This window comes from Sceloporus undulatus, chromosome 6 (assembly GCF_019175285.1).
Source record: "Sceloporus undulatus isolate JIND9_A2432 ecotype Alabama chromosome 6, SceUnd_v1.1, whole genome shotgun sequence".
Lineage (NCBI taxonomy): Eukaryota > Metazoa > Chordata > Lepidosauria > Squamata > Phrynosomatidae > Sceloporus > Sceloporus undulatus.
In genome coordinates, this window is record NC_056527.1 from 80,124,315 (window position 1) to 80,143,598 (window position 19,284).

Below are 19,284 nucleotides of genomic sequence, written 5' to 3' on the forward strand. Positions count from 1 at the left end.
ATCTTCCAGTAATTTACAGTACTGTATTGTGCTTTTTGTAACGTTGTAATGCCCTTGAGTCATTTGTTCAAATGCAAAGAAAAAAATATAGTAAAATTTTAAATTTATCAACCCATTATTATGCTGACCCCAAAACTCTACATCTTGGATTAAACTTGTTGCCCTTTATATAGAAAGATACCATTTGTCATTTTATTTTATTTTATTAATAATAGAATTATATAATCAGCTCGATACTAAGGAAATAAAGCTTACAGTTTGTTGGAGCAAGATTAAAAATTAGAAAAACCCAATGGTCAGGCGCTTGTTGGGCCGCCATACTAGCAGAAAAATTGTTGCACAAGCAGTGGCACTTTTCTGGAGGTTGTGTAAATTCAGTTCTAATGCATGCAGTTGTTTTGTAAGCACATAGGTAACCCTCTCTCACACCTTTGATTTGGGTAGAGAGCTAATCAATTATTGTGACATGGATGAGCTTAAACTCATGGTGCTCTTATGCACAACTGTTGGATCCAGTAAAACTACACTGTGGTCTAATTACACTGTGCTAAAAGAATGAAGGGCCTTGGTCAGAAAAATGTGCATATCCCATTTTATAAAACAATTAGCCCATGGCTGAATTAATTGAGTTTAATTATAACAGTAAAAATTGTAAAAAGATTTTTAAATACTTGGAACTGATAAACTGGATTCATTTCTCAGACATTCAGGCCTAAATCTATTTGTTAATCCACCTTAAAATAGACTGCTTGATTTGTCTGAAGTATCAGAAGTAGATAAGGCATGTAGTAGGTGGGAAAGGTTCTCTTATTTTATCATGTGTTTGGGTTTTCCAGTATGGTTCCCATAAATAAATGGCTGGCTGTGTTCTGGTAACTGACGCTGTACCCTTAACCGTTCACTTTAGATGAGACTTTGGATGAAGTGACAAGAAAAGAACTTTGTACAAACACATTTTGTAGCATTTGTGGGGCCGTGCTACAGTTTGAATCACAAAGAGTAGCACATTATGAGGTAAGATTTGAGACAGAACATGTCAGTGTTGTTTCATGATCCCAGTAGTTACCAGCATAGGCTCAGTTGCCTTGCTAAGAAATAAGCATAGAGGTATATAACATGTCTGCTTGTTTTCAAATATACACCTTTGAGGAGTTAATTATTATTGAGGTGTTAAGCACCAAGCACTAGGATCCCATTGATGCATTACACTCATGCATTTTCAAGTTGGAGGTTTTCAAGCCTTCCCCCCAATAGATACTAGACACCTCCTTGTATAGATGCAAGTTTGCCCTTGCCCCTTATCTCTGTACAGGATATGTACGCTGTACAAGTTTTTGTAGCTTTGCCTACAAAGCCAAGATGATCACTGATAGTCCCAGGGATAATAGAAATGTGCAGAAATGTGATGCCAGAACCATCCACTGCTCTCCTAGTAAATGCCTTCACACTCTTGGGGAATAGAGTTTTTCTTTGAGGTTTTCTTTGTAACAGCTCTAATTCTCTGAAACCAAATAGTATTTTCTTGGATCTGTCTCACCAAAGCCAGGTCCACAGCACTGGGTTTTTGTCTCTGCTCTCTGTATTCCACTTCTGGCCATAACCAAACATTCAGACAGACTTTTTCTTAACCTTGACTAGAGTCACCCTTAGATAAGTAAAAAGCTAGAAGTAGGCCAACTTGTTTCAGTATTGATTTATGTAAGATGCATCTCTGCCTTTTGATGTGTGGTTATAGTTGAGACTTCATGGACACACCAAGCCAAGTGTAAGAATTTCTTGTTTAGTTTTTAATTCCATTGCTGTGGTGAGTGGCATCACAACATTGTAAACATGAAATCCAGGCCTATTGCAAAGTGTCCTCCAAACCCACATCCTTTGAAGGTTTCCTCTCTCGCCTAGATTTGCAGTGCTGAAGCTGAAGTGTCCTTTGAAAGTATCTGTAGTATAAGACATTTTGGCTAATGCTGATAGGGAAAATCCAAGTAAGTGTGGTATTATTTCACTTTTAGTTATATAAATTGTGTTTCTCATTACCAATAAAACAAATAAGCAAGCAAGCCTCATCCTTCCACTTTGTTCACAGACTTGAACAAACATGTAACTGTTTAAAAGCAGTAAAGACTGGCCAAAAAAAACACAATCCAGTGTCCACAAAAGTAATGGGGAGAGCAGGTGAAAAACAATCTAAGAATACAGGGGTTAGCCAGAATACCTTCCTCTGCTCACCAGATCACAGGTTTACCAAAACAACAATCATGGCCAGACAGTAGAAATCAAAGAAGATTAATAAATGAACCTTCTGTAGCAAAGAGTTCAATCCTTTAAGCCCAGACTTTCTCTTAGTGTTAACCATGCTTTCAAAGCAGGATATGAAGAACTTTCCTAGTAGATTTGATGAAGCAGCCAGGCTGGAAGGAGAGGAGAGAGTCCATTAGTTATCTTGATCCTGAACTATTCAAAAGTAATCACGAACAGTGTGAATTCTACCCAGAAAAATTAATGGGCATGAAATAATAATGGGCGAGCATGCTACCACACTGTCGTGTTTTTAGTGCTACATTCTAGTCCAGTTCAAGTTTCTCAAGAATCTTCAAAGATAGTCCCATGTATAGTACACTACAATAATCCAATCGCGATGTCACTAAGGAATATGCCTAAGGACATCCACTAAGGAGATCACCATGATCATGCTTGATACTGAGTGTCCTCCCATATCCAGTGTTTTTCTTATATAATCTTAACTGCTGGATCATTTTCTTTATAAATATTATTTGAGGTGATTTATACTAAGTTTTTCACAGAATGTATCATGATGTAAGGCTGATTCTTCTGTTTTCCAGGGCAAAAAGCATGCACAGAAAGTCCGATTTTATTTGCAAATACATGGTGAACAAAAGGAGGGACTGGAGCCCAGCAAGCAAGAAAATCTCCAGGTGAAGATGCCCTATCCTGAACCCTTGGTAATGGCTTTACCTCAGGACCTAATTTCATACAGACAGTAATGTCATTTAGCTTCCCAGATGCTACAACCCCATTCTTAACCTTTTGGCTCTCTTCCCCCTTGAAACTGTTTCTTCTTGTGGACATGCATTTACGAAACCTTTCAATTATAGACCTAGGATTCCACTTCAACTGCCATAGCGCCATGCTATGGAATCCAATGAGAGATACTTAGAATTTTTAGCCAGACAGCTCTAGTGTTCATCTAACTACAACCCCAAGGATGGAAGCATGGCATTGACAGTGGAATCATAGAACTATAATTATACAGTGTGAAAGGGCCCTAAGATGTAGAGAAAGGGTAGAATGGCAAAGGAATCCGCATACTGCAAGCCCCTCCAACAATTTCCTGTGGCTCAGTCTAGCATGGGCTGCAGCTACTAGTTGGTTTTCCCTTTTCATAAGAAAACGCTTAAGATATATTGATTATTTTTGATTTATTTTATTTATTAGAGTACTTATACCCCGCCCTTCAGCCCTAAAGGCTATTAGAGCGGCTATTAGAGCATCTGTTTTTATTAGACGGTTCCCTGCCCTCAGGCTTGCAATCTAAAAACACTCGACACAAAAGGAGAAGGGAATAATGATGGGGAAGGGGATCAGGTCCAGCAGTTCTTCTCTGCCTCTGAGGCCTGGACCAAGGCAGATGGACTGGACCAAGGCAGATTATCCTTTTCTCATCTGGAATATACTTTTTAAGCCCAATTTGGAGCTCAGTTTTTTTAACCATATATATATATATATACACACACACACATACTATTTTTATTTCCTTTTCCTTTTGAGCTCCAGCTTTCCCCATCAACTCATTCAGAGAGGGAAGGAATGAATCAGAGTACTACCATCCTTGAACACTAAGTGATTCAGTGTCTTGTCCTTTAATTCCAGATGGAGTCAAATGCTGACAAAAATTCATACTGCAGGCTTTGCAACATGATCTTCACATCTCCAGTGGTTGCCCAATCACACTACCTGGGAAAGATCCATACCAAAAAAATGAAGCTGCTCTCAGATCAGTCTCAACAGCCCAGCCAAAGCCCTCAACTAGAACCTGGTGAAAACTTAGAGCTTTTCTGTATTTTTTTTTAAATCACCCATTTGCCAGAAGTGAAATGGTGAGGTTGGGCCATTTTCATCAGAGAAGTTGAGATTCCACCTCAATATTAGAAAGAACTTCCTGACAGTAAGAGCTGTTCAGCAGTGGAACACGCTTCCTCAGAGTGTGGTGGAGTCTCCTTCTTTGGAAGTTTTTAAACAGAGACTGGATGGCCATCTGTCAGGGATGTTTTGATTGTGAGTTCCTGCATGGCAGGGGATTGGACCCTTGTGGTCTCTTCCATCTCTGTGGTTCTATGCATCTAAGTGATGTGGTCTAGAGAACAAGACAAGTTGCTCCCTTTAAACTCTTCACCAACCCCTGATCATTTCAAACAGTGCAGAGGTGAAGAAAAGGAACAGTGCATAGGCTTGGTAATGAGCCCCTTGTGGAACACCAAATTCAGTGGTCTGCCAGTAAGATTTTGCCCACCAGGGAGTTGGATGCGGAACAATTTAATTTCAGGGGTCCTTCTTTATACTGGAGTGGGGGGGGGGGGGGGTAGAAGGATTGCATTATCCCAGAGTATCCTGAATCTGATATCCTTAATCAATCTCTCTCTCTCTCTCTCTCTCCGGCTATTTCAGTGGGAAAATTAATCTTTCTTCATTGTCCTTTGACCCAGGTTCCTCTGGGAGTTGGATTCCAACTCCACCAGAACTGTCTCTTGAAAAGACTTCACAAGACAGTAAGACTGAAGACCCACATTCATTATATGCAACTACTTTGGATAAAGATGATCCAGAAAAGTATTGCAAACTCTGTTCAATCTCTTTCAACAATCCTGTAATGGCCAATCAACACTATGTGGGCAAGAAGCACAAACGGAATGAAGTCCGTAAGAAGCTGCTAGCTGAGATGGGAACAAGTGCCATCCCTGTGGAAGCCAAGGCCAATGGTAAGCAAACAGCACTGAGGCACATCTTCCACATCCTATAAACTCAGAATAGACTCCCATAATATAACTGGCTCTCACCAATATAGACTGCAAGTGGGATAAACACACTTTGCATTCATATTTCTCTATGTTTTTAAAAGAAAACCCTGCACATAGGACGCCAGCATATCACGAAGAAGGGTTGGAGTGTGTGGATATCTGGGGCGTTTTGAACATTCAGACATCATGTTCTTCTCTACCCTTTCTAGAAACACATTCATCATATGGTGTATTTCAGCACTCAGTTGTATTATCTTCTCAGGAAAAATGTAGATTTCCCCTTAGCTACTAGTATTAATTGTTATAAATGTTTGAGTGCCATATGCACCATATACATTAGTGCTTATCAGGCTATCTAATGTAGTGGGCCAGCAGTCTCATTTCCCTAATACATCAAAGATCAGTGTCATATTTGTGCCCTTGTGGTGCAACCATTTCTTTCTTTCCTGGAAACTTACTGTAGACCAGCATCAGATGGCTTATGAACCAGTACCAGTCCACACCCACTTTGATCAGAAATGAAATGTTTGTTATATGTGTGTTGTTGCACATCTTTAAACATTGTGAGGGTTTGCTTGGTTTGGTTGTTATTATTATTATTATTATTATTCTCAGAATGCTTGGTAAAGGTGCTGCACAAAGTGGCTAGACAATCTATGACAAGGTGGGGATTGTTTCCACTCAATGGCATCCCTACAGTTGGCATCACCTGGTGCACTAACCCATGGTATCCCCCCCCCCGCCATTGAACTCCTATACAACACCATACAGAAACTTTAGTAATGCTTTTATATTAATGTTACTCATAAATTGTAATTCCCATACATCATTGAATGTAATGGCAATAATTGTGACATAAACAACTAAAAAATGAAAACTATAGCTTTAAATTACAATATCATATTAACAGTCAATGGAGTTTATCAGACAAGGGAAATTGGAAGTATAATCCAATGGCTATCTGAATGAAATCATGGGGTTTAACATTATTGCGTGATAGACTACCACACACAAATTCAGGCAATGGCATGCTATTTTCAGGCAATGGGAAGCCAGTTTGAACACAATTCGCATTCATATAAATTAGCTGAACTAGCAAATTCACGTGAATGCGTTCTGGCCCCACTTTCTTTTCATTTGAAATTAAGAGAAATTCTTCACATGTGATAAAATCCTAAAGAACTTTCAAAAATAATAACAGAATTTTATAAGAAATTATTTTCATCAGAGTCAAAAACACAAATTAATAAATCTAAAATCAAAGAATTAATTGAAAAATGCCAAATAACAAAGATAACAAAGTCACAACTTGAAATGCTAGAATCCCCAATAACACTAGCAGAGGTAGACATGGCTATTACAAATTTAAAAGAGAACAAAGCGCCAGGACCGGATGGCTTTACAGCCAAATACTATAAGACATTTAAAGAGGAACTGGCAATTATGTTATACAGAACAATCAAACAAATAGAAGATGGAAACCTACCTCAAACATGGAGACAATCCTTAACAACTTTAATTCCCAAAGAAGGTAAGAACATTCAAGACATAAATAATTATCGCCCTATCACTCTTCTTAACTTAGACTACAAAATTTATGCATCTATACTTGCGTCTAGATTAAAAAATGTATTAAAAGTATGGATAGGTAATGAGCAAGCAGGGTTCTTACCTGGCAGATATCTTAAAACATGTGATAAAATCCTAAATGTACTTACATGTATATAGTTTCATGTGGTTAAAGTGAATTTGGTAAGATGTGACGTTTTTAAATATTTTTTTTAAAAAATAATTAAATTTCCGGTACACTTTAATTTAAAGACAACTGATGCCTCTCCCTTCTCCTCCCACTGAGTCTCACCCCATTTGCACCATCTTCAGCATTTTAAAGGGACACAGGTGAATGTCACAGCCTTTTCTAGCAAAAGGCAAATGTTTGGGAAGCAGTGGTCTCACCTCCCCTTAGGCCGGGTGTCAGTCCCCGCACTCCACTCTGATTCCACTGCAGCTTCTAACCCATGCATTTCTGTTCCTTTAGCAGTTGGAGTGGGCAACTATGTATGTCCCATCTGCAGCATCAGCCTTTCATCCATAGAGATGTACCAGTCTCACATGCAAGGAAATAAGCATCAGATTAAGTAAGTATTTTCCTAGCAATCTTTGATTCTTGAGCTATGTGTGCCCCAATCTGGTGGCTGTTCAGATCCTGGTTGAATCTCACCCTTGGGATTCAGCCAGCTCTTGAAGTGATGGTTGATTGTGCTTCCCACTTGCCTTCCCTGCAGGGAAAAGGTAAGCAGGGAAGAATGCCAATTCCTTACCTGAAACACTGGCTAAGAAAGCTCCTTCCAGTGCTGAGACCAAGGAACTAGTGGCATCACATCAGACAAGGTGGCTGTGCCCACTCTTGACCACCCATCTTACACAGGAATAGGGGTAGAACAGTTCTGCCATCCTAAATAAGTTTTTCTCTCTGGCTGTAGAACATTCTGGAGCACTTCAGAGACAGTTGGTGCTTTGGACTCTGAGAGGAAAGGAGAACTTCTCCTGATCAGTTTTTTTTCCCCTGACTTCTTAGTAAATCTTTATAAATTACATTCTTACAAGGAAAAAAACAAGTAATTTCACAGTTTTCCTTCTTGCTGTTAAAAAGTTGTCAACAACTGCAGTTTTTAAAGAATATTCACTTTTAGGGAATTGTCCAGTGGAAGATCATGCAAGTGGGCTTTTTGCACAGAAAATGGTATTTTCTGCACTTTTTTTTCCTGTGCAACAGACAACTTTTATATGTAGAAATGCTATTTTCCACACAAAAATGCTGTTTTCTGTGCAGAAAAACACATTGAATTTTCATGCAGAATAGGTCCCAATTGGAATGTCATTCAGAATTTCCCAACATTGATTTTTTTAATACAGTGCGCCCTTGCCTTACCCAGGGGGTCTGTTCCAGACCCTTTCCCCATGTAAGGTAAATAGTGCGTATGCTCGCGCCTCATTGATACTTCTGTTGTGCGGCTTTCAGCGCGCACTGTACTTTATTATTTGGATAATTTATATTGTTATTTCCATCTCTACTAATCTGTGCAATAGCAGCAGGCTTCAGGAAATGTTTCTAGGGAGACCGGTCTTCTTTTTGTTCTTTCACATCTTTCCGCCATTTGCAGAATCTTTTATAATCAATCATATTTATTTTCTGTATTTTAAAATTATATTTTATTTATTTAAATATTGATTGTTGTGTTTTTTCAAGTAATTTACAGTTTATGGTGACCCTAAGGCAAATCTATCATGAAGTTTTCTTGGCTAGTTTCTTCAGAGGGAGTTTGCCATTACCATTCTTTGAGGCTGAGAGAATGTGACTTGTCCAAGTAGGTTTCCATGGCTGAGCAGTGATTCAAACTGATGCTCAAGCCACTACATCACACTGCCTCCCATCCTGTATCCAAAGATCTCAGGGCAGCTTACAATAAAATCAATTTGAAACAATTAAAAAGATTAAAAATATATGAAGCAGTTTATCAATTAAAACCAGATTATTTAAAGCTGGTTAGAATAAGCTTAAACATTTCAACCATATGACATATGCATCTTGGATAAAAATTAGTTAGGCCTGAGGGAGTAATAAAAAGCCAGGTTTTGACTTAGCCCTAAAATGGCACCTGCCAGTTCTATAAGAGAAGGAAATTCCTGGGGTGACACTGCAGAGAAGTCCCTCTCTTATATCCTCCCACAGTGTATTTCCTATACTGGTGGGACACAGAGGAAGGACCATCCAATAGATCTTTATTCTCAGGCAGGCATATATATAGAGAGGCACTTTTTCAAGTATCAAGTTCCCGATTTGCTTAGGACTTTAAATGTTATCATCAGTACCTTGAATTCAGACCAGAAGTGTATTGGCAGTCAGTGCAATTCCTTTAGAATTGGTGTTATATGGTATCAGTATGGTGTTCCAGTGAGTAGTCTAGCTGCTCCATTTTGCACTAACTACAGTTTCTGAATCATCTTCAAGGGCAGCCACATGTAGAGCACATTACAGCAGTCTAATCGGGGGGAGGGGGTTGTTACCAGTGCATGTACTGTTAAGTTAATCTGGGGTAAGGGATCTCTGACTGTCCATATGTTTTTTCTTTGGCATTGCAGGGGTGGGGGAGAAGGTTAATGGACCAAAGCTACTACATCTTTGTGTGTTTTTACATCAATTTTAGCTGAAAAATCAGCCAATTTTTATTTTTTTAAAAAAATGGAGGTAAGGTCTGCTTTGGAAGTTTTCTGGTAATTTTAAGAGGCCAAAAAAAAAAAGAGAGAGAACTTGGTGCTTCACACAGATTGCAGTCCACTCTGCCCTCACCCCAGCTAGAACTGATACTCTCACCTTTGCTCTGGCTCTCCTGAAGTCTGGTGTTTTTCATTAAGTAGGAGAATTGTGAAAAGAAAGTTTGTTGGTGCTGTGTGCCTTCAAGTCATTTCTGACATTGCCTTCCCCTGACGCTAAGAGCATGTTACTTTCCCATGGTTACCCAGTGGGTTTAATGGCCAAACAGGGAATTGCACCTTGGTCTCCTGAGTCCTAGTCCAAGATTCAAACCACTACGCCACACTGGCTTCAAAAAGAAATTACTCCCCTTTCCATTTTTAATAGTCCCAAACAGCAATTCAGTAACAGTTTCCACCATTAAAAGCACTAAAAAAGTGTAACTATTCTTGCTTGGTAAGGATAAATTTTGATCAAACCATGCTGGTCAGTCTTCACAGAAAAAAAAAATTCTCATCCCATCTTGAGATGTGCCTCTTCTATTGTAGGAATCTGAAATTATAATTAGGTATCACCTCTCTAACTGCATTCCAGAATCTTGTTTATATGCATAAATAAAGATGCTATAAATATAAAGGTTTGTCCAGTTTTGATAAACTGGCAAACATGTTGTTATTATTATTAACCTTTATTTATAAAGCGCTGTAAATTTACACAGCGCTGTACATACAAACTTTTAGTTAGACAGTTCCCTGCCCTCAGGGTTACAATCTAAAAAGACACGACACAAAAGGAGAAGGAATGGTGGCGGGGAAGGGGATGAGGTCCAGGAGTTCTTCTCTAACTCCGAGGCCTAGACCAAGGGAGATGGACTGAAGGTAGGACTTGGCTTCTTAATGGATGGTCTACTCTCTCTCGGACTTTATTCACTATTGTTACAACTCTAGGAACTTGTATTAAGATTTAAACCACGTTGATTCAAACCTATTTCCCAGTAACTATGTGTAGGACTGGACTGTCTAAATCTATATGTTGCTAATATCTAACTAAAGTGATCTAGGTAACATTTTAGTCCAGAGCTGCTTTTATTTTCATATTGCATCTTTTACCTTCCATTTACTTGACACTTTATCTTAATTTTTGTAGAGAGAACATGATTGCGAAACAGATGAAGAAATCAAAGATAACATATGCTTCCTTCCAAGATGAATTGGAAGATTACATTGCAATGCAAAAAGCTAGAGGACTAGAACCAAAAACTAAATTTAGAAAGCCAGAGGAAAAGTTTAAAAATAAAGAATGCAAAGCCATTAATGGTCATAAGGATATATTTGTATCTAAGCAGGATCAATTTTCCTGTGATATTTATGAACTGGGTCAGCATTCCATTTTTTTCTCAGAAACCAGTGCATATTCTTTTGAAAAGCCATTGCTACATCGGTCACCAGCTGACAAGGACTCCCTAAAACTAGAAAATGGACCCATGTCCCAGTGCAGCACAGAATATTGTTCAGAAAAGCAAGTGTCTTGCTTGGCCATCAACAAAGATTGCAATTACAACCCATTGCCAGTAGAATCCAGTAAAGCCGATAACACTGGGTCTTACGAGAGAAGCCAGAAACTGTCAAATACCTCCAGAATGGAGAAGGAATGTATCAGCGAGGGAGAGGAAAGTCCTCTCCAACAGCCGGTAAAGCTTAAGAGAAAACAACACAGTGAAGAAGAGACAGATTCGGGAAAGGATGTTGAAAAGAAAAAGAAAAAGAAAGATGAAATGGATTCAACAGGTGAGGGGAAGTCAAAGCATAATAAAGACAAAAGCAATAAAGAGAGTTCTTCTGAAAAGGAAAGCAAAAAACATAAGAAAGAGAAAAAAAGGTCGGAAGCCAATGGACCATCAGACGAAGAGATGCTTTGGAATGAATCTATCCTGGGATTTTAGCTGACCTTTGTCCGATCAACGTTTTGTTCATTTGTGGTCTAAAACATGGTGCACTTTTATGTTTCATTACTGATTTTATTTTTAATTGGCCTTTTGGAAATAATGAGGTATTGGGTATCTCAACAAAGTGCTTGAGAAGAATTTGAACTGGGACCCTGTAATATACATACTGTGTAATTAACAGCTTCTCGTGGAATGACATATTACACAAGATAATATGAAATATTCTTCCAACAGCATTTATAAATGAGAGAAATTGATAGTTGCAGTATATCCAGGCAAGGCTATAACTGTATTGTTGAAGGCTTTAAATGTTAGTTTGAAAGTATGGGAGGGGATTCGGGCTTTTTGAAGTTCTTGTTTACAGGTTTTGTGGGGTTTTTCCACTTCCAGTTCTGAACATAAAAAATGAAAGAGCCCATTAAATATATAAGAAAATGCCTGCTGAATGTTTTGTTCTGCTTACAGATCAGACCCAAAGTTGAACTCCTGCTCCATCACCCCTGGAACTGAAATCCCCAGACATGGAAACTCACTTCCAGTTCCAGGTCATGTTTTCAGCATCACTTGTGCCACCAGAAAATGGGGCACAGGGGTAACATTTGGCCCCCACTGCCTGGTTTACAGTTTCCTGTCCTCTGATCATCTACATTTAAGTCCATTACCCCATGCTTTGCCTTGGTCTTTTAGCTCCATTCCTCTTGATCAATAGGTTAATGACAGTACTCTAACATTGCTGTAGAAATGCTTGGTAAGAATTTGGATTCATATTGAAACCAGTAGTAGTAAATATCTGTTGGATGTAATACAGTGGTACCCCGGGATACGAATTACCCAGCTTACGAATTTTTCGGGATACGAAAAAATCCCATAGGGATTTATTGTTTCGGCTTACGAAGGTTTTTTCGGGTTACGAAAAAACCTCGGCACTGTTTTCAATGGAGCCGCGGCAGAGCCGCGGCTTTTTTTCCATTAGCGCCTATGGCAATTCAGGTTACGAAGGTTTTTCGGGTTACGAAATTAGCCGCGGAACGAATTAATTTCGTAACCCGAGGGAGCACTGTACTATTGTTGCAAACAGCATTCCTTGGGCAGCAGCAGCTGGATTCAACATGTTTTTTTCCCCACCAATTAAAATTCTGTCATCTTGAACCATATCAGATCAGACTGCCAAAATAAAGCTGCTTCAGGTCTCTTTGGAGGTATGCTATTTAAATGATGCATGGGTCCTAAGAGTCCAGAGGTTGTGCCAAAGCCACACTCCATTCCTAAGCACTGGAGTGCAGCTTTGGTGCAGCTTCCGGATTCTTAGGATGCATACATCATTTAAACAGCATACCTCCAAAGAGACCCCCAAAGCAGCTTTATTTTGGCAGTCTGTAACAGGCCTAAAATTCCCTTTGGACCACTTCAGAAAATACCTGCCTTACCTCAAAGGAATCTAAAACTCTTCAGAGTAGGCTGCATCACTTTAAGGTTTTTCCAATCTCAATGCAGGCACATGGTCAGGATTGCCCTAAGAAACTAATTTAACTGAAAGCTTTGCTCTTAGCCATTAACAAAAATAAACATCAGGAAGTAGAAACCAGACCCATTGATCTGCCTGCTGCTTAGATGGAAATTTGGTGAGGAGAAAGAAGGAAACTTAAACATTAAAAGGAAAATGGAGGGCATACTAAAGTGTGTGATAAAATACTCAATTTTTTAAAAGGGTCATAATGTAATATTAATGCAGGGGAGATTTGCATGTATACATATTCTTTCCCAGCTTCACTTGCTCCCAGTAAACATGCGAGCCCAAATCAAAGTGTCATAATGATCTTTCAAAGGCCTTAATGGTTTGGGACCAGGCGATATGAACAACTTCCTTGAGTGATCATGACTGGATGCTAAGATGTGGTTTGGAAGGCTTACTCATATACCCTTCTTTAAGATGAGTTAATTACTGAGCATATGGGACAGTGCCTTCTCTGTAATGGCTGCTGATCTTTTCAATGCTCTAAGGAAATTAGAGCATTCAGTCATTTTAACAAGGCTTTAAATGTGTTGGCTGCATCTCTCACAAACCCACATCTCTGGCTAGGGCAGATGGAAATTGCAGTCCAACAGTACCTTGAGAGCCATGAATTGTCCACAACTACTTTTAAAACTTTGTTTTTAAAGATGTTTTTGTCAAACCTGAAAATGACTCACAGGTTAAAAATACCAGTTTTCTTCATCCGGTGTTGTCAATGCATTTGTTTCCTGTTAACCTATTTTTATTCTTGTAATGTACTTTGAGAAAGTATTGTATCTCTATTACAATCATCATCCTCATCATTAATAGCAATTCAACAAACCTATTTCAGTGGAAGGAAAAAAAGCATTAAAAAAACGCACAGGAGCATAAACCCGTCCCAGGTTAGAACATCTCAAGTAAATATTAGACAAGGAGGGGCAAACATACACTGCAGAAATAATACAGTTTGACACTACTTTAATTGCCCAGACTCAATGCTGGAGAATTCTTGGAACTGTAGTTTTGAGGGACATTTAGCCTTCATTGTCAGAGAGCTCTGCTGCTACAGCCAACTACAGTTCCCAGAATTCCCTAGCACTGAGCCAAGGCAGTTAAAGCAGTGTCAATTGATTATTTCTGCTTTGGCCTGAGATAATAGGGATCGGGCCTGTCAGTGATGGATCCCCACTAAGAAATTTCTTTCCTTGGAATTTAGGTGTGGGGATAACAGTGTAATGCTATATGTTTGTAATACTGGATCATTTAATCCTACTGTGATCTAATAGATTCAAGGTTATACATGAGTCAACTGTGTGATGATGCAGCCAAAAGAGCCAATGCGATTTTGAATTGATCAGATCTCACCTGCAAGACTGTGGCCAGTTGGGTGCCACAGTTCAAGAAGGATATTGACAAGCCGGAATGTGTCCTGAACAGTGCGGCCAAGGTGATCAAAGGTCTGGAAACCAAGCCTTTTGTGGAATGATTTAGGACCTTATCACACTAGAATAGAACAGGATTTAAATTAGAATTAAATTAGAAAAAAAAATTGCAAATGCGGGAAGTTTTTCACACGATGTTACTGCCAAAGTGAAATAAAGCGAAGGCAAATGAGACAAAAACAGCAGCTTTTTACATTCAGGAATTTCCAAAAGTAAAAAGCTGCCGTTTGTGTCCCTTTTGCCTTCGCTTTATCTTTGCGTTATTTCACTTTGGCAGTAACGTTGCGTGAAAAACTTGCTGCATTTGTTGGTTTTTTCTAATTCTAATTTAAATCCCATTTCTGTTCAGAGTGTGATACGGTGTGTGATACGGTCCTTACAGTTGAGTACAGTGGTACCTCGGGATACGAAATACCCAGGTTACGAAATTTTCGGGATACGAAAAAATCCCATAGGAAAACATTGTTCCGGGTTACGAATGTTTTTTCGGGTTACGAAAAAACTTTTGGTGCTTTTTTCGGCTTTTTCGCACGGAATCGCGGCTTTTCCCCATTAGCGCCTATGGCAATTCGGCTTACGAAGGCTTTTCGGGTTACGAACGGTGCCACGGAACGAATTAATTTCGTAACCCGAGGCACCACTGTATGTTTAGCCTGAAGAAGAAGACAGAGAAAACGGGATAGCCATCTTTAAATATCTAAAGGCATATCTTGTAGAAGATAGAGCAAACTTGTTTTTTGCTGCACCAGAGACTAGAACACAAACCAATAGATTCAAATTACAAAAAGAAACATTCTTCCTAAACACTAGGAATAATTTGTTTATGGTAAGAATTGTTTGACGGTGGAACGGACTGCCTTGGAAGATGATGAAACAGTGGCTGGATTTACATTTTTGTTGCGTATTTCTGCATGGCAAGGGATTACATTAGATGACCCTTCCAACTCTACCATTCTGTTATCTCTTCCACACTCAGTCCAGTATTTGGACTGTATTTGGACCGTATTTGGTCCCATGTCAACAAAATAAACAGCTGTGTATGCAGGAATGAAGTAATATGTTAAGCTCAATACTGGGTCCACTTTGTCCAGATATTTGAATTGGAAGTGATAGTTTCTAGTAGATAATGCAAACAAGCCTGGGCCACACAAAAAAGGATAGGAGAGAGAACTGCACAATAAAAATGATGTCTTTATTGAGCCAGTTTGTTTGATACTTTATGCCCACATTTTGCAGATGTAACCAGAACTAACAATCAGTGAAATACCAAGTCTGAATTTTCTCTTCCAGGTTCCAAAGAAATATACTGAGGAAATGGTGAGTTTCCTTCCCTTTCAATGAAAACAAATACAATATAAATTGTGCAGATTGCACTGCAGTAATCTGTAGTACTGCTAGAAAACACATTACAGGACAGACAAGTAAATAGGAATTTTAGAGCAGTGGTACTCAAACTTTTTACCCTTGAGACCCCCCCCCATTACATCTGCATGCAGATATCATGCCCCCCTCAACATAGTATATGAATAAAAATATTTTGTTTATTTAGGGTGCATGTTTTCATTTGCACATTCATGTATATTTGTATTTTAACATGTTATAAGGAAATAACATCATTCAAATTAAAACAGTTTTATTTCAGTAAATTCAGTATTTAATATTTATGTGTAAATTTTGTACATAAAAATGTTTGGGGGGAGGAGGAAGAGGAGGAGGAGGGATCAGGGACCTCCAAGTCTCGTATCCTCCTTGAGTAACTCATGCACCATCACCCCAGAGCTTCCGTCCCACTGTTTGTAGGGAGGGTTTATTCAGCATTATGTACAAATAATTGGAGGTCAATAATAATTAATTATTATTATTATTATTATTATTATTATTATTATTATTATTATTAATGTATATTTCCTGCCTCCCCCAAGGATCCAGGCGGGACTACATCAATAAAAAATTACAATAATACAAATACAATTGATAAAACACTAATACTGAATTTACCACATTCCTATTGGTTCTCTAAAAAACAATTCATCAGTAGCCAATAATCATAGTCGACGCATCAAAGGCAAAACCCACATTCCTGACCCTTTTGGGGTAGGCAGCCTCTCGTCAGGTGGCTGTGCATACCTTCTGCAAGACCTACAAGAGGTACACTATTACATGGCCCTCTGGGAGCCATGAGGGGCAGCTTAGTTTTTTGCGGGGAGGGCTCATCATGTCTGAATAGTGTATTCCAAATGAACCTTCTTTTGTCAGTAGTCCCCTCTTCCTGGCTCCCGAACAACACTTTTGGCCCTCCTCAGATTACATACTGTATGATATAATGTTCTCATTTTCAGTGACCAACATATTCACTCTGCCTATAAAGGCCAGAATCCTGTTGGTGACATAAATGAGCATAAATTATGTTATGCATGCAGATAATGCAGAACAGACATGCCTAGATGATGGGAGCAGAGTTGTAGATAAATAATAATGCACCTAGAGTAGTTTGTCAATATACAACACATGTTGCATACTGTGTCCATGCATTGTGCATTGCACAATGAAGTTACAGCTATGTGCATTCACCATCTCTTATAGATTATGCTATGGTGGCATTCATTACAGAGACTGCATAGTGCTTGCATGCTATAACTTCACTGGTGAATGTTTTCACTGCTGAGATGATGTAGGATCTTGACCATTCAATTTTTATTCTTAATACAACTACTTGATACTGCTCTTAACCACTGACATCCTGCAACCTTCTCCCTGTCTCTCCCCTAACTCTCTCACACACAAACACTCCTCAAAAGTGATGTGAGCTATAGGTGACGCAGTGGTTAAATGCCTGTACTGCAGCCATTCACTCAAAACCACAAGGTTGTGAGTTCAAGACGAGCAAAAGGGCCCAAGCTCAACTCAGGCTTGCATTCTTCCAAGGTCGCTAAAATGAGTACCCAGACTGTTGGGGGCAAATTAGCTTACTTGCTAATTAGCTTACTTGCTGTTCACCACTATGATCTTTGGAATAGCGGTATATAAATAAAACAAATTATTAATTATTATTATATATAGGATTGTTGTCATTGTGATGTTATAGTTACCTATTTATGCTGAGGGTACATGAGCAAAAAGAGATATTTTTAGATGTTATATTATAGGGGAGGAGAGGGCACCTGCACAAGGTATCACACAGTTCCATAGTCTAAAAGATTACTGGACTGTTAAGTACAAACTCTTACCAATGTGAGAACTTCAATAGTTCCTTTAAGCATGTGGCTGTCCCTTTTGGGGCACTGTGGGTGTAGTTATTCCCTTCATAGTGCACAAAGACAACACATACTCCCTTTATTGGAAAGCCTCTGAAGCCACCACACACTTTCATACTATGCTTCATGGCAAACAGGCAGGTTCACAGAAGCGGTTGACTGTGTTCCCATATTCAGACACAAATTCATTACAGCAGATCTCAGTGCTAATGCCTTTTCTGTACAAGAGTATATGGCTCAGACGACAGGATTGCAGCCCTAGTGTATAAGGAAAGAGTGATAAAACAGCCTCAATTTTTATGCACACGGCGCCTTGCTGTTTGTGTAACTAGTAGCAGATTTTAGCCCATGTGAATGTACCATTCTTTAGCCTCCACCAAGGTCTTTGTTGTTTGCTCTGGTTTTCAGGCCTTCTTTTTCATGAGCTATGAACTTCACTGCAATGAACTAGAACTGATATTTATTGTGCACAGTTTGCAAAGGTTGTGGTAAGGCATAGAATCCAACATAGCAACACCTGGTTAATCTTGTGATGGGGCTTGGCTGCATTTCTCCGTGTTGGAGGGTTTGTTAGACCCCCTAACTGTATCTGAGGTTTCCTGTTGTTCTGACAGCTTCCTGTCTTTCATTTACTGCCTCTCCAAGTTTACATTATAAGAACCAACACCTTGGGGACTATTTTGTTTTATATTAAAAGACTTAAAGATAAATACTATTTGCATCCGGTCTTGAATTATACCTAGGATGGAAGGCCATTTAAGCACATTAATGCTAGATATTAAGAACTGTATTTCACAGCTACTTGAAATCCTTATTTAATAGCAAGTGAAATCATATTTAATATCCCTATAAAAGCAGTGACAGACTATGCAGATCACATCACTAGCATACGAGCTGAAAGACGAAATTCCCTGGAAACTACTAAACAGAGACTTGCTAGTTCAGTTCATCTTTATTACAGTCATAGACCTGGACAACTTGCCACGATATTAAACAGGTTTGTCATGGTAATAATAATTTAGAGCTTAGAGCTTTACTTTTTGAACTCTAAATCCTAAAATCCTCCAATCTGCACATTAGTGGACATGCTGACAGGGACGTAGCTAGGATTTTAGGAAGGGGGGTCCAGACCATTATAGTGCCACCATTATAATGGGGCTTGGGTGCAGCAGTGCAGCAGCACACACCATTCATATTTCTAATGGAAGGGGGGGGGTCCGGACCCCAAGAACCCCCCCCCCTTGGCTACGTCCCTGATGCTGACTGGAGGATTTTGGGAGTTGTTCAAAAAAAGTAACCTTTCCAAGCTCTGAGATACAACCAGGTTGGATTACTATAATGCAAGGCTGCCGGAAGCTTCAGCTTTTGCAACATTTGGCAACTAGAATTTGGAATTATCCATTTTGGTGCATTCATACTATACCAGTTCTTAAAGAATTACATTGGTTTTCTATTCCCAGATGGAGTCCACCTCCTTTTCTTTCCCCTCAGAGCCCAAACCAGCCACATCATCTGAATTACATGAGTAATTTTGCCCAACATCAACAGCAATATATTAATTTCTAAACATTAGCTCTGCTGGTTCTTCCTGTCTAATCCAGCAAATCAGGCTTTTGTGCTGCATGTTCTAAGAACTCTTTCTGATCCTCCAGCATTTATATACTCCGTATTTGATCTGTGATGCAGCAACATGATTACTGGTGTGATCCAAACTTCCTTGGTAAGGCATTTTGTGTTTTAGATCCACAGGGGAGACTACACAGGAAGAAATTTCAACCCTGCAACATCTTTTCCTGTGGGTTCTATACACATAATAGGTTAGTTCCAGACTGAATCATGCTTAAAGGAGACCCATTGAAA

At 39.1% G+C, this 19,284-nt stretch overlaps 1 protein-coding gene across 1 annotated transcript; it reads left to right on the forward strand.

The window, feature by feature from the left end:
• The first annotated feature begins 394 nt into the window (after positions 1-394).
• On the forward strand, positions 395-11,670 carry LOC121935556 (zinc finger matrin-type protein 1-like). Its single transcript, XM_042477201.1, has 6 exons — positions 395-1,014; positions 2,841-2,960; positions 3,889-4,054; positions 4,722-4,994; positions 7,072-7,171; positions 10,435-11,670. Exons 2-6 carry the CDS (start codon positions 2,940-2,942, stop codon positions 11,228-11,230), a joined length of 1,356 nt encoding a protein of 451 aa, XP_042333135.1. The 5' UTR covers positions 395-1,014; positions 2,841-2,939; the 3' UTR covers positions 11,231-11,670.
• Positions 11,671-19,284: the final 7,614 nt, after the last annotated feature.